General features: G+C 38.8%; 1 protein-coding gene across 2 annotated transcripts in view; it reads right to left on the bottom strand.

Annotated features, from left to right (window-relative positions):
• The window catches only part of LOC124169056 (alanine--tRNA ligase, cytoplasmic), a 253,582-nt gene extending 238,709 nt beyond the window's left edge, over positions 1 to 14,873 (bottom strand). Inside the window, exons 1-5 of one of the 2 annotated variants that reach the window (XM_046547527.1) lie at positions 14,765 to 14,873; positions 14,374 to 14,535; positions 14,106 to 14,294; positions 11,336 to 11,481; positions 4,122 to 4,313 (exon numbers count right to left, since the gene is read on the bottom strand). In XM_046547527.1, coding sequence (XP_046403483.1) covers positions 4,122 to 4,313; positions 11,336 to 11,481; positions 14,106 to 14,294; positions 14,374 to 14,517 — 671 coding nt within the window. In that variant the 5' untranslated portion in view covers positions 14,518 to 14,535; positions 14,765 to 14,873. Of the gene's footprint in view, positions 1 to 4,121; positions 4,314 to 11,335; positions 11,482 to 14,105; positions 14,295 to 14,373; positions 14,536 to 14,757 lie in introns of both variants that reach the window. The other variant, XM_046547526.1, reaches the window with a different exon arrangement.

Below are 14,873 nucleotides of genomic sequence, written 5' to 3'. Positions count from 1 at the left end.
GTGTTTACAACGTGTTATTTATGGCTAATAATGACAGATACATAGTTTGAATCTTCCCCAGGAGATTGAAATATGATAGGGAGAAGCTGAGTGCCGTGGGATAGTTACATTAGTACATTTCCCAAGATCCGGTATCCCCCTCCATTCAGCACTCGTCTCCCCCTGGTTGAAGCTTTCCTCTTCTCCGAAATAAAAAAAAGGTCCCAGCTTGAGCAGGGATCATATTATGAAGACCTTAGCTTCGAAAGAAAATATCAAGTTACTCGAGGACAAAAGAAACCTTTTTCACGCCTCCCCCTTTCCTGACCACTGACTTTTTTAGCGGACTCGCTTCAAAGATCCCCACTTCTGGGAGTCAACTGCTGCATGAATCACCAACTAGCCCGAAAGGTGTCTAAAAATGAATTTCGGCAATTGGTATTATACTTTAGTTAGATTGAGATATTAGTGATGTGCACATAATTAAAAAAAGAATGATACCAAACACCACGTATTTCTAAAGTTATTTAAGCATTTTAAGCACGGAAATAGTTTGGATTATACGATGGTGATTTCTGGCGAATATCGATATCCTCGCAGCTGATAGTGAGCTTCACGGCAGTTGATGCGGATTTTTTTTCGAAAACAGGGCGTCTGGTTACAATTTACGAGTTATGCTACAAGTCTCACTTGTCTGAGTTGCCAATGAAGCAATGTCTTCTCAGGATATTTTGTTTCTCCCTACTAGCAATCTGAATTCATCTGCTCATCTAGAGCTACGCTACTTATTGTTAGAAATGAGAGGGTGAGTTGCCTTCTCTATAGGATAAAAAATTTCATTGCGCAGTCATATGCTCATGCTTCACCCTCTGCAGTAACCTCTGCTTACGCCGTACGCGATAGCATTAGTGCCAAACTTCACCTCGTACGAGTGGTTCCGTACTTTCCAGGGTGGGTTGACTTAAAACCAGCGAGTGTTTTCTGTATGGGTTCTATAGAGTCCGGTTTCATTTTTATTAGTTTTATTCTTATTCGTCTTCGGACCATGGCCCTTTGGAAGACACAAGTGAGAACTTTAAAAGATGGACTGAAAATAATTGAAGATGAAGAAAAGAATCCGGGCTAGAAATGCGCGAATATTGCAGAACGCCTCGGTATGTCCGCTAGCACATGACGGCAGGGGTGGAGGTAGAGCGAGATCCCTGGTGAAAACGAGAAATGGGATGAAGCCGAGGATCAGGTGGGCATGCCACTGACGATTAACGCCACATTGCCTCAATCATATTAAAAATTTAAATGCTAGAAAGGAACATTTCAAATAATAAACTATTTTTGGCCTTCTTGATCCATCTCATAACCAATCACTGCGACGGCAAAATCAGTTGTTTGAGGCATAATACGCACATTTCTCTCGTAAATACGTGTACCTGAAATGGCATTTGATGGATAAGAATTTTTACAGTGATATAGCAGTGAAAATTCCGTGTGGAGTGCAAACATTGTTTAGCAAGGCCATCCATCAAAACTGGAAAAAATCTACCAAACCTAAGACCTCTCCTCCGCCACTCATCAATTAACTTTCAACTAACCCCGCCTTTCTCTGGTGCAAAGAAATAAAATCTCAGAGCTTGTACAATGGTAAAGAAATAGATGCAAGAAGCACCTTCACTGACTATTCAGGGGGTTAGCTCTCAGAAATGATACTCCGCATTTAGACAGAAGTACTTAGACATAAGATTTAGATATTGAGAATAAACAACTGCTACTAAGCCCATTTTGGTAATAAACAGTGATAAAATAACATTTAAGGTTATATTTACGAAGTTTAAACTTTATCTAAAGAATTTCATGCTTTATGACGAGTGAGAATGATCAACAAAAATTGAGAGTATGCAACCCGCGTGCCACCCAAAGCGTCTGACTGCAGGGGTGGCGCGCATTAACTCTCGGCGCGATATCTCGGAAACCTATGAACAAAAATGAAAGAAATTTGAGGTGATACTCTGCAATTGTCTAACAAGTCGTTGTAGAGGACATAAATGTGATAGAATAATCCGAGAGTGACATCATCTTCACTTATGTCCGCAAAACACCCGAAAATACCAAAATTTCAAAACTTTAAGTGCGATGCGGCACATTTTACCGACATCCGATTGCAAAAAAAATTTTCAAGATTCATTTTCTCACCAAATGGAACAAAAGTGGGGGGCGTCCCAAAAGGAATTCAAAAATAAGGACCACCCTAATGAACGAACATCTCACCAAATGGAACAAAAGTGGGGGGCGTCCCAAAAGGAATTCAAAAATAAGGACCACCCTAATGAACGAACATCTGCCAAAACAGACACCCCCAGCTACCGGCTTGCGTGCCCATACGGGATCACCTAAAAATGAATTCAAATTCCTTGTCTTATGCGAAAGATATCACAATGCTGGCAAAAGAAACCAAAGTTAACAACATTCATTACGAGGATGAGATTAAATACTTAGCGGAGTACCAAAAATAAGAAGGAAAAAAATTGCATTTACTGAAGACACTTTGCCATTTTCCCTCTTTCACCGCCTCAAACCGAGTGAGTAAGAATACCCATTGTGCCACTGTCAACTGCTGAAATAAATGCTGGCCGTAAACACACCAACTGAATTAAGTGATACATATAATTATTTCTGGCGCAGACAGCATGGTCTACAATGTTTGGGTCGGAATTTAAACGTGATTCTTTAAACCATTGCAGCCGTGCCCATATGGGCATGCCGTTTAAGGGTTAACATCTATCGATACATAGTGTATACTCGTCAAGAAAATAGAAATTTCAATGGGATTCTAACCATGCATTTCATTTTGATGATACAAAGTCTGAATGGCATTATATACTCTTTCAAGCAAAACTTCAATGCAAAACTGTCAATCTATATAGACTTAAATTAATGCACTCCATGAATAATATTGATCAGACACTCAGCAAAATTATGGAGCACTTCAATAATTGAAATCCTCAGATATAAATTTTAGTGCACCTTTAATTTTAGAACAAAAGTAGGTAATGCGGCATAGAGCAGAATGGATGAGAAAAGTAATAATTTCAACAGAAAAACACAGATTGAAAGGCATGTGGTGATAGCCACGTTATTAGATGGTATGTAATAAAAATTTTTTATCGTCACTACATGAAAGTTTTTAAGGTGAATTAAGCAAGATTGAGAAATTTACTCAACTTGCACCGTCAAGCACGTGGAACACTCGGATTCCCCTGTCAAGACGCAGCCCCCACATCGCCTCCACACAATGAAACCCCTGCAGCAAAGTCATGGATTTTCCAGTCTCAACAAATTCGTTTTACAGAGGTTTTAGTGTAGTAACAAGCAGTGATGGAGTTTACGAAAAATCTTTGACAATACTTTCTCAGACGGAGAATATATTGCTATACATGACCAAAAGAATAGAATTATAGGGGTGACCTGTAAACTCGAGTGGGGCTATCATGGCCACTGAGGCAAGCCGAGCATTCCATGAGTCGCTACAAAAATATCTGCCACCAAGACAATGGTGATTGAGTAAGTGCCCCGCCAGTAAGTCTCCTGGGTAACGCCAGAGTTTAAACGCACCATAACTTTGGGTAAGAAGATGAATGGAAGGTGTGCACAGGGCTGACTGATGCCTCACTGATGTGAAAACAGAAATTAACGGTGTTGCAATGTTCGGCACCATGACAAGGCATTTCAACGGGTCCACCTCAAACTTGGATGAGTATTTCGAATATCATATCATGAAGTTTGAACATAGATGGGACAGAAGACATTGGAGTCACCCAGACAGTATGTTCTGTGTACTCCATTCTGGTTAGTCACGAGCTGGAATTGGAGTTATTCTTTCTCCCAATAAATTCAATAAGGAAACAATGTCAGCAGAAACAAACCGCAAGAGAAATTTCCAGTTATCAAATTTCAAGTATGATTCCTATGTTTAACATTTTTCAAGGTTCAGTGGACACGCTAATTAATGAAATTGATTTTTTATTCATTCTCCATTAGTCTGACATCACATGTGGGATGAATATTTCTGTCTGCTGCATCGAATGATCTAACAATGAATTCCTGATTGGCTCAAAGACAGAAAATCAAAATGAATAAAAAATCATTACCTGTTAAACTGGATGAAGACCAGATTCCAGATTTCCAGGACATCAGGGTCATCCATGTTGACGAGATGAGCAGCGTCCCTCCCTCCGATGCGGTCGAAATGCAGCTCGGAGCAAGGGCCACACGGCCCTGTCTCGCCCATCTCCCAGAAGTTGTCCTTCATGCTCCCAGGCAGAATATGGGCCTCTGGGATTCTAACAATAAGACCATAGGATTGAAAACAAGGTCACATTTTGCACTAAGCTCTGAGGCCACACCACAAGTTGAATGAAATGAAGAGAATTGGGTGGAGTTGCTCGTTGGCTGAAATGACATTTAGGAATGTATACCCTAAAGCCAATAGTAATAGGAATTAGGCCCATATTCTTAGTCGACTGTGTAGGGCCAACCAACCCTGGATACATCATCAGCCCCTACATAAACCAATTGCGCCCTACATATGCCACATCAAGCCCTACATATGGCCGATTTTGGTACCAAACAGGCCCTACTTGATGTAGGGTACCCGAACCAGCCCTACACCCTGAAAAAACATGGCAGCCAAATACTGCCTGCTGATCACTTTAATTAAAGAATCTACGTTACAATGGATATGAAGGGAGACGAGCTCACACAAACCATTTTAAAATACACAGTAACACAGCGGAAAGGTAATAATACTACCACATTATAGCCACCAAGTCAAATACATAAATTATAAAATTAATTGAACTAATAAGAACAATATAGCGGTATACATGCACAATGTTTCTACGAATATATGATAATATTTTTCACATTTGCCACTTCATATACTTTTCAGAAACCAATACTTCGTTTACGTTAACCATAGGAAACGTTTTTCATGCCACTATTTGCCACATAATAAACTTAACTACGGAAGGTGAAAGCGAATAACGAAATCTTGATGATGCAACGAAGTTCCCATGTCAATGATCATATTTGCTCCGCAATTATTATTACCTTGTACAGACCGCTTTTGAAGTAATTTAAAGACAATAAGGTTCTACTTTTGGCTCATTATGAGAGTATTTGTAGCGATAATTAAGTTACCGACACGACCTGGTGGACGACGCCGATTGTTTATTTATCTTGAGCTGTTTTCCTAACTATAAGCCGAAAATTATCGGATGTCTTTTCTTCGTTTTATAGTTAGTTCCCAATATGCCACCAGAATGGAAAATTGGCGCTGCGCCATCATATACGTCATCTCGGAAAACTTAACGATGGAATCACCCCCCACCACAAACGTAGGGTCAACTGAGAAATGCATGTAGGGGCCTTTTGTTATGTAGGGACGGATATATAGGGTCGACTAAGAATATGGCCCTTAATATCTCCAAAACTGGTTTTTCGGTTGGCTAGTCAACCATCACCAGGGTGGAGAATGTATTGTTTTCTAAACCTGACCACGTACTTGGTAAGAGTGAGAAGTCAAATGAGTGAAAGACTGGTTTTGGATATATTAATGCATATTTTAATTGGCTTCAGGAGATACACTTCTACATTTCATGGAATGAACATTCATTCACACCTAAACTCACAACTCACTATAATAATTCAGTAGATCACACAGACTTTCCAGTTTCAATTTCCCCTAATTTTCCAATCCAAATTTTTAACTTTCCCTTACTGATCTAAATGGCAAAGCACTATTATAAAGGGATTCTATGGAAAAATGCAGTAAAATATACCAAGAAATTCAAGCAGTATTAGTTATAGTAGTAGTAGCCAAAGGAATAAATTCAAGTACATATGTAGTGCCAAGAAGGCACTGTTCCTCCCAGGCAACAAAATGCCCAACAGCTCACAGCTCTTACCTCGCACCAACTCTCAGCATGCATTCAACCACAATATTTGTCTTTTCGCTTCACCTCAAGTGTTTTTCCCTGAATTTTCCATAACATGGTTCACACCAACTTTCCATTGCTAACATCCCTGACTTTAACCTAATTCCCAATCTATTTTTTAATTTCCCTGAATTTAAGCACTTGTAAATAGGGATTTTGCAGAAAAGTGTAACATGACATATGATTCATCAAAAATCAAAACCAAAACAATATGGAGATTTTAGAAACCATTATTGGTCTTAAGGGCTCTTAACTAAGTTCTAACCTCGTCTTTCCCTTCCACCTTCTGAATGGAAACAAAATGCCTCTCACATGCAGCTATTCTCCAACCTCTCAACTACTACTTTCACCTTTATGCAGCTACGTTACCCTGACCCGATTATATTTTCCCTGACATTTCCCCAACTGACATGAACTCCGTACATGGAAGGGAATGATAAGTCACAAAAAAATATTTTCCCGTATCAGCCATCCAACTAACATAAGCCCTGAGTTACTTGTACTAGACTTCATGTAAAATTTTTAGTTGAGGATATGAAAATTTTAACTTTAAATAAATAAGTTCATGATGCATCATTCTGACATATTCATAGTGGCAAACCCTCTTGTGGGTCGGTGCACAAATGTGGATACATTTAATGAGCTGGAATGGAATTTAGAGAGGATATGGTAGCAGCAGTGAGGAGATATTACATTGAATTACCTAAATTCAATGCATCGTTCTGAACTTGATATTAATTTTACCATTAACTATAAAGTATCTCCTTATGTTTTGCTCAAAGCGTTACTCTTCCCAAGCTCCCCAACTCCTGGCATTCTTGAGTAGCATGCACATGACCGGTATGGCCCACGCCGGAGTACATATTTGCAACCACACTGAATAGCAGTGAGCAGTATTGATATATACGTAGTCAATGTTTATCATGACATTATAAAGATTGCTGAGGCTTGGCAGGAGATGACCCAAAGCAGTTTGAGCGGAGTCTGGAAGAAAATTTGCCCTCAGTTTGCACTGGTTTTAAAGGTTTCTAGGAAACCAAAATAAACGAAGTGGTATAAGATAAAATTGAGAAGCTTGCTGCAAAGTTGCACCTGGAACTTAACCACTCAGATGTAGAAGAGTTAATTAGATCCCAATTATTGAATGAAGATTTGACAGAATTAGAAGAACAAATTATGTCAAGGAAAATGCCACAGACATTTCAGGGGAAATAATAAAAGAAGAAAGACAGGGATTCAAGGCAAAAGACCATGTTTTACTTCAATCAATTTTTTATCAAAGAAATACTAAACACGTTTTTAGAAGAAATTTTCATGAACAATCTAGAACAAAAACTTAACAACCGAAGAATCCTCGGCTCAATAATATATGTTATTGGCATTGTAATGTTGATGTTGTTACATGTACAAGGGGGGCCCAAAAATAAATGGACACAATGGACCAAATGAGTTGAAAACATTAGTCACTTTCGAAGTTCCATTTACCCTGATAAATTGGTTAAAATGTTTTTTTTCCATGGAGCGAAACACCTTTGGTACTCATCGTTTCCGATGCCTTAAGATGCTGCCTTTGATTTTCTTTTCACCTTCGTAATGTGACATTATGACAAAATATTTCCCTTTCATCAGCATTTTCATTCGGAGAAACAATAGGAAATCACAGGGTGAGAGATCTGGTGAGTAGGGTGGGTGAGGTAGAAGTGTCATGCAAATTTTTACAAAATACTCAAGCCGTGGTAAGCAGTAACCGCTTTTTCAACCAAGCACGGGATGAATTTTGCCGCGATTTGTTTCATTTCGCGATTTATCTTCAGCTAAAATTCGCAGCAATGAACTCCACGAAAGACTAGATTGTTCAGCAAGTTCGCCAATAATTCGCTACAATCATCTAAAAGCCTTTCGCAGAAAAAGTTCATTTTTCTCTCTCTAAAGCTTTCTGACTTGATCTCTTCACTCTAATTCAATAACAGAGCCATATTTCTCATGCGTGGGATGGTTCCGAAAAATATCCAAATCTTGGTATTTTCACTTGAGTAATGCATTACATGGTCAAGTCGATCTATACTTAACCCTTTTTAACCTCCTCAGTTTAGTGTTTCAGGTCAATGAAGACAGTATTCCAGGCTTTAAGTGATGATTTTCAAGAATTAAGTTTTTAAAAAATTGAAAAATAAGCCTCAGTTACCGAGCCTCAGGGTCCCCCGGGGTGTAGCTCAGCCTTGACGCACAATTGAAAAATCGATTCCTTCCTCCTCTCGCTACGCCACTGGTCAGTGGTTTATCCAAAGATTTTTCCTATTTTCCAAATTTCCAAACCCAAGCGTAACAGTTTAGGTCCTGAGCATGTAAAGATGTTTTTAAAAAACAACTTGAAAGCTATAAAAATGATTTTTAATTTATAAAAATATTACAATGTGTACGAAAATCTAAAAAGCATTCCTTTGATTTTATGTACCCAAAATAAACTTGAGTACACCCATGTCTCGTATAGCGCAATTTCGATATAGCGCAAATTCGTTCCTCGGGGAAACATTGCAACACAGTGTAGCCTAATCAAAAATCTTAAACGCTCTCGCGATAAAACGTGAACTTGCGCTAAGTACACACGAAATTTCTATCATTTTACGCATATTGATATTATTTCTTGCCTCAAATCTTCTTTTTAGTTTATATATTAATCGAATTCCATGCTGTAGTATTACTCGTCGTTGGGTTCAGATAGCCGGCCTACCGAAGTAATTTATCTCGTCTCCTAAACAGAATGAGTTAATTTAGATCATTAATTAAGCGTGGGGCTAGTGGGAATGAGTTTTTTTAAGCAATACTGGTTGAGACGTAATTTTTGCCGTCATAGGTTTTCGGGCGATTGACTTCCAGGTAGAGGGTCTACGCTTAAGCCTTCAAGGTCATCGGTATTCACGGGGGAGAAATGGACGGTGGCCGAGTTGCGTATGAATAGAATCAGCACATAAAAGGGTCCGCTACAGAGTCTCAAACACAATAGCTTCGTTCCCTCCCCGCAGTCGTAGGCCCTCTGCGTCTCAAGAATACAGTTCAGCAGTAGAAAGTGATTTCGATAGAGCCATGCAGAGTAAAAACCAAGAGAAAATGGCAAAAGATAGGAATGCGAGTAGAAAAATCAAGAATTTATCAAGAAAAACCATAAACCTAGAAGAGAAATATAGGTCAATTGCTTTGAAAATGGAGAACATCAAAGCGATATTGCGCGGAAGTTTAAACGCACGATGCCTTATTCTGAATAAAGACGAAGTTAAAACATCAGTGACCTCAGCCGCACCAGCTTCAACCAAGCGGTCTACACATACGGAAAGTTCATAGTGAATCAGTACAAAAAGACGAGAGTGGTAATTGCTCCGAGACATTTAGTGAAAGCTCCGGTTGGTTCCAGAATTTAAACGGCAAGCAGGTATTTTCAGTGCGGCGATATCAGGTGAATCTGCAAGTGTTGATAGCGCAGTCACCACAACATTTTCTGATGAACTCCAAGCTGTGATTGAAAGTGGATCCTTTCCCCCTCAATCAGTTTTTAGTGTTGACGAGACGGTATTCTTTTGGAAAAGAATGCATTCTCGTTCATTCATTTTCAGGGAAGGAAAACCTGGGTCAGGTTTCAAGGCGTTTAAAGACTGTTTCACGTAGCTGCTAATGACTCAGAGGACTTCAAATTAAAATGATTTATCATTCATAAACTCCGCTAGCTATGAAATGGCATTCAAAGTAGCATTTGCCTGTCATTTCGATGAGTGACAAAAGGGCCTGGGTGACCCAATAGTTGTTTTTAGACTGGTTTGAAAAATCGTCAACTGCCGGCAATGCATTAAGAACCCCTGAGATAGCAGATGTTAGCCTACCCGCACGACAGGAGGGAATTTCAAAAGCTCGTAAGAATTTTTTTTAACGTGAATAAGTCTTCAAATGCATGCATACTATCTTTAAATATGTTTTAAACTATAAAAAATTACATAAATAATGTTTTCTAAGGCTATTTATGGGAATATATATGTTTTAGAGGAAATTCAATACCCAAGACCTATGCTACCAGGAACGCATCCTTATCTTCCCAATGTTAAAACGCTCTCGTATAACGCAAATTCGTATAGCGCAAAGACCCCAAGGAACGCATCCCTTGCGCTATACGAGACATGGGTGTAAATACTTCGTTTAATAGGAATTTGAAAATGCATTTGGATCCGAAAACATCCAATCTGAAAGATCCGGCTCCAAAAATCAAGGATCCGATCCAAAAAAAATCCTAGATCCATCCATCCCTATTCTTTATGGTAAGAAGACATGGATGATTACAGCATAAAAGAAATTAAGAATGGAAGCTGAAAATGCTTCACGGAATTTCATCAGCATAATCTCCTCAGTCCTAGTCGCTGCCAATGTTTTGAGGAGGAGATTACCCAGAGGAAATTCCGAGAAGAATTTATAGTCACCATTCCCCGAAAAAAGTGAAGTCCTACATAAGATTGGAAGCTTTCAAAATATGGTGTGAGTTAAGAATGATGAAGATCAAATGAATAGATCAAGTAAGTAATTCAGAAGTTCAAAATGGAGTAGGATCCAAGAGAATGTTTTGAAATCATTGGGCAGAGAAAATTCTATCGGCCACATCTTGAGACACAACAGAATCATGAAAATAGCTGAAGGAAAGCTGGCACGGAAGAATGGGAGTCAGACCTCAGATAAGGTGCACAGAGCTGGATGTGAAGGAATGTAAAGCAGAAGAATTGTGCACAGTAAACTCCCGCTTATCAACGAGTGGATTATTCATGATGCAGTTATCTGCATGACAAATTATTGGTGCATCCGGTTGATCCAAACAGTTTAGTAGTAGACTAGTTTACCTTCATAATATTTCAATCATGGGAATAACATCATGTCTTTTATAGAATAATTATTGGAGTACCTAGCTATGACTCCTCAGGATAGTGATGTGGTGGTTTCCCTTGTCTTTCACATAGAAGTTCTACAGCCTTTAAAGTAAATGTTAACATGCCTCAAAATGAGAGTTACCATACTGACCTGCGTAGACCCCACTTTCACATGAGGAAGAGCTGCTCCCCCTCCCCTGAGTGAATGAGAAGAGTAATTGTTGGCGGTCTCCAATTACCAAGTCATATCACCTTGGAATCTAACCCATGGATACACCCATACTCCCTCACATAGCTATTGCTTGCCCACCTTTTTTTGCTTGACAAGCAAAGTCCCTTATACTACAACCTCATTATCTACAGGTACAACCACCATCTGCAAACTGGTGGATGCTCTTGGTGGCTTTAAGTTTAGTTAGGCCACCAGAACCATTGCAGCAGTCCAAGTGAAACACATTCAGAAATTACCCAAGGTTCTTCCAAATGAGACGACACTCATCATCAGGTTCCAGGCCAGACTTTGCATCACCACCAAAGTACGTGACATACAATCGATCAGCAGGCAGGTGAAGCCTCTCCGTGAGCAATTCCCATGCCCACGAACATATTTCTTTCTGCCAAAGAAGAAGATGAATATGATAAACAAATAGTGCAGAGGATTCTCATAGAGGTCAATTCAATAATAATGCAAGCTTTCCCCTAAATAATGGAAATATGAAATTTAAAAAACTTCATTTTTAATGCCACCTTGCATTACACATATTGCTATTTAAAAAACTTCATTTTTAATGCCACCTTGCATTACACATATTGCTTTCTTAAGTAAGTTCCATTAGTCTAGGTTAAAAGAAGAATAAACTTTGGTTTTAAAAAAATTCTGCTCTAACATATACCATCTATTGATGAGAATGAGAAAAATTAACACATACATACGTAATTTATATACTAATTAATTATAAATATAATATTTTCACCATGTAAATAAGTCTTGCTTTCAAAGAAGGCATACTGATAGGAGTCCCGCTTTTATTATATCACATTGGTCAGTATGGAGGTTGATAAAGGAAGAAGAAAGTGTTGTGATTACATACAAACTTGGAAATTTTCATGGGCACACACATGATAAAATGAATTAGATTAATGTTGCAATAAAGTATGTACCAGATTTCACTCCATACCTAATGAAGAAAAAAAAATTAAAAAAATTGAAAATCTTTAAGAAAATGTCACATACAGAGCTCATTGAAAAAAAATCTCCTGCTCTTCACATGTGGATATCGACAATACTGTGTATAACTGGTTTCCAGCAAAAGAAAACACCGAAATCCCCTTCCCAATCAGCTTTGTGTCGCTTATCCCAAAATCCAAAGAAGGGCTGACTCCTCCATTCAGCCCACTTCTTTCCCCTCCTTGCATAAGTAATTCCCTCCATTTTGTTTATCACACATTCATCATTACTTTAATACATTTAGAATTTAACTCGTACAGGCTAATGTACCACGTAAACAGGCCTTTAGATATGAACAAAAATAGATTATAACATATTAACAAAACAAAAATATGCAGAAACAGTGATCACCCAGCAGCTTAAACATTTAGCTGTGAATTAATTCAACTGTAAAAGGGGAAAAGTGATTGAGATAATTTTCTCGACTCATTAAGCTAATCACCAATTGTTGTTGCCAGTTGATCATCTTACCTGATCTCATGACATGGTGAGCGTATTAATACTCATCTTAAATCAGCCTAAGTTCAGTCATTTTAACCTTTATGCTTATACATGCAATCGATCACTTACTAAGGCAACTTGGTCATCGACACGCATCCACACATTCTCATCACTTGAGTTCAAGCACATTTCCCCATAGTTGAGCGGAAACAGTGAGTGAGTGAGTCTCCTTCCCTTCATATGTGAGGTATCTCGACCAATGCAACCTTAGAGGAGTCCCATCAACTCTTACAATTTGAGTGTGTGTTTCATAAGGGTGATGGGGCAGTGGTTGGTCACTGCTGTGAATTATCCCACCAACCAACACACTCAATTTGTCTGTACTTTTGATGAGGTGAGCTTTTAATCATTCTGGACATTACTTATATTTGCATGAATTGATTTAATGAGCATTTCTTTTCCTAGTACAACCAAAAAATTGGAAATGAGTTTGAAAAATATGATTACAATGAAGTGACAAATAAGGTCAAAAGACATAATTTTTGGTTTTTTCCTGGCTAACAATTGCAGTGAAGTTTTCTCGGGTTTCACACCGGGTCAGGTCCTCCATTTTGCACATTTCCATATCCACACTATTGAGACAAGATTGAATGAACATCGTAGACACCTAGATTAAGACAAATGGAAAAATCGGCAGTGGCTGAGCACAGCATCCTGGAGAATCATATGATTCACTGGGAAGAAGCAATGCTGCTCCATCGATCTCATGGATACTGGGACCGCATAGTGAAAGAATCCATTCAGATTCAAAAAAACAGCAATAACATCAACAGAGACTGCAGCTATAATTTAAGCCATGTATGGGGCTACCTCTTAAGAATACGAGGGGACTGGCAGCCAATCAGGAGACACTGAACCGCCCTCACCCACAGAATTCTCCATGTATACCCTGAGACTTTGAGGAATTGGTATTGGATTCCTGAATCCCTGAAGACGATGGGCGAGTTGTTCATCGAAACGTTGGAAGGAGAAATGGAGGACCTGACCCAGTGTGAAACCCGAGAAAACTTCACTGCAAGGTCAAAAGACATTTTTTCCCAGCAGAATTCATAAAACTGCTGCTATATGCATCCTCTAATTGCTTTAACTTCAATTAGACAACCAAGTTTTAATTTTAGAATTCCAATTAAAAATTGCATGAATACAGAATATGAAAAACAGGGCTGTTTCTCGTTTACACTTTATTGATGATGCATGCATATCACTTCGTACAAACACTGTTACTAATACTATTAGTTTATAACGAATTAATTCTGTTAGAGGTATGGAATTAAAGTGAGACTCCAAAGACAGGGGCTGACATCTCGATAACGTTGGTCTCGACGGTTCGTCAAACTCCATTGCTTGGGCGGTTCCAAACCCCACTTCCCTTAAAGCGAACGTTCGTTTCTATGCAAAGAAACAACTGCGTCGGCTAAAGCCGATGTTAGTCGCGTAAGGTTAATGGTCGATGTGAGCGGACCAATAAACTTTCATACAATTATTGGGGTAAATATGACTAAAATATACCTTGAAGTAGTCCCCAAAGGACCAATTTCCCAGCATTTCAAAAAAAGTGTGATGATAAACATCTTTCCCAACATCGTCCAAATCGTTATGCTTTCCTCCGGCTCTAATACATTTCTGAGTGTTTGTAGTTCTCTTCCAACGTGACATGTCACTTCCTGGATCCACTGTCCCCAGAAAAATTGGCTTGAACTGAAAGAATCGTTTGATGATGAAATACACTAGCTCGACAAATGACTAGGCCACAATTATATGAACTGCAATTACTCACTTGGTTCATCCCAGCATTGGCAAAGAGTAATGTTGGGTCATCATGAGGAATTGTTGACGAGGAATGGACATAAAGATGATCCTTCTCTTCAAAGAAATCTATGAAAGCCTTTCGGATTTCCTTGGCTGTCATTGAGGTATTCATCGTGAGACTTGGGCAATGCTGATAAATAAGCACATGGATTATAGGGTCAATAAGCGTGGTCAATAGGAGAGAAATAAATACACAGAGCATCTTGCAAATCACAATGATGCAAGTTCAAACACAATTTCAGAAACCGTCATCATATGGTTCATTAGACGTGCGAAAATAATGAGGTAAAAACAAATATTTTAGCTAAAATATGAAAAACTACTTGAAGGCAGGTCTCCGTCGAGTCTTTACCACTTACTTCACAAACCCTGCAGAAATATAAAAGTCAACAAATGTCTCTTAAACACACACGTCGACCCTCGTGGAGTGGAGTGGGTGAAGAATTTCGTAATTGTTTTGTTTGTGCA

This window comes from Ischnura elegans, chromosome 12 (genome assembly GCF_921293095.1).
Source record: "Ischnura elegans chromosome 12, ioIscEleg1.1, whole genome shotgun sequence".
Classification (NCBI taxonomy): domain Eukaryota; kingdom Metazoa; phylum Arthropoda; class Insecta; order Odonata; family Coenagrionidae; genus Ischnura; species Ischnura elegans.
Note: the sequence above shows the minus strand (reverse complement) of the source record. Positions and strands in the feature narration are given on the sequence as shown.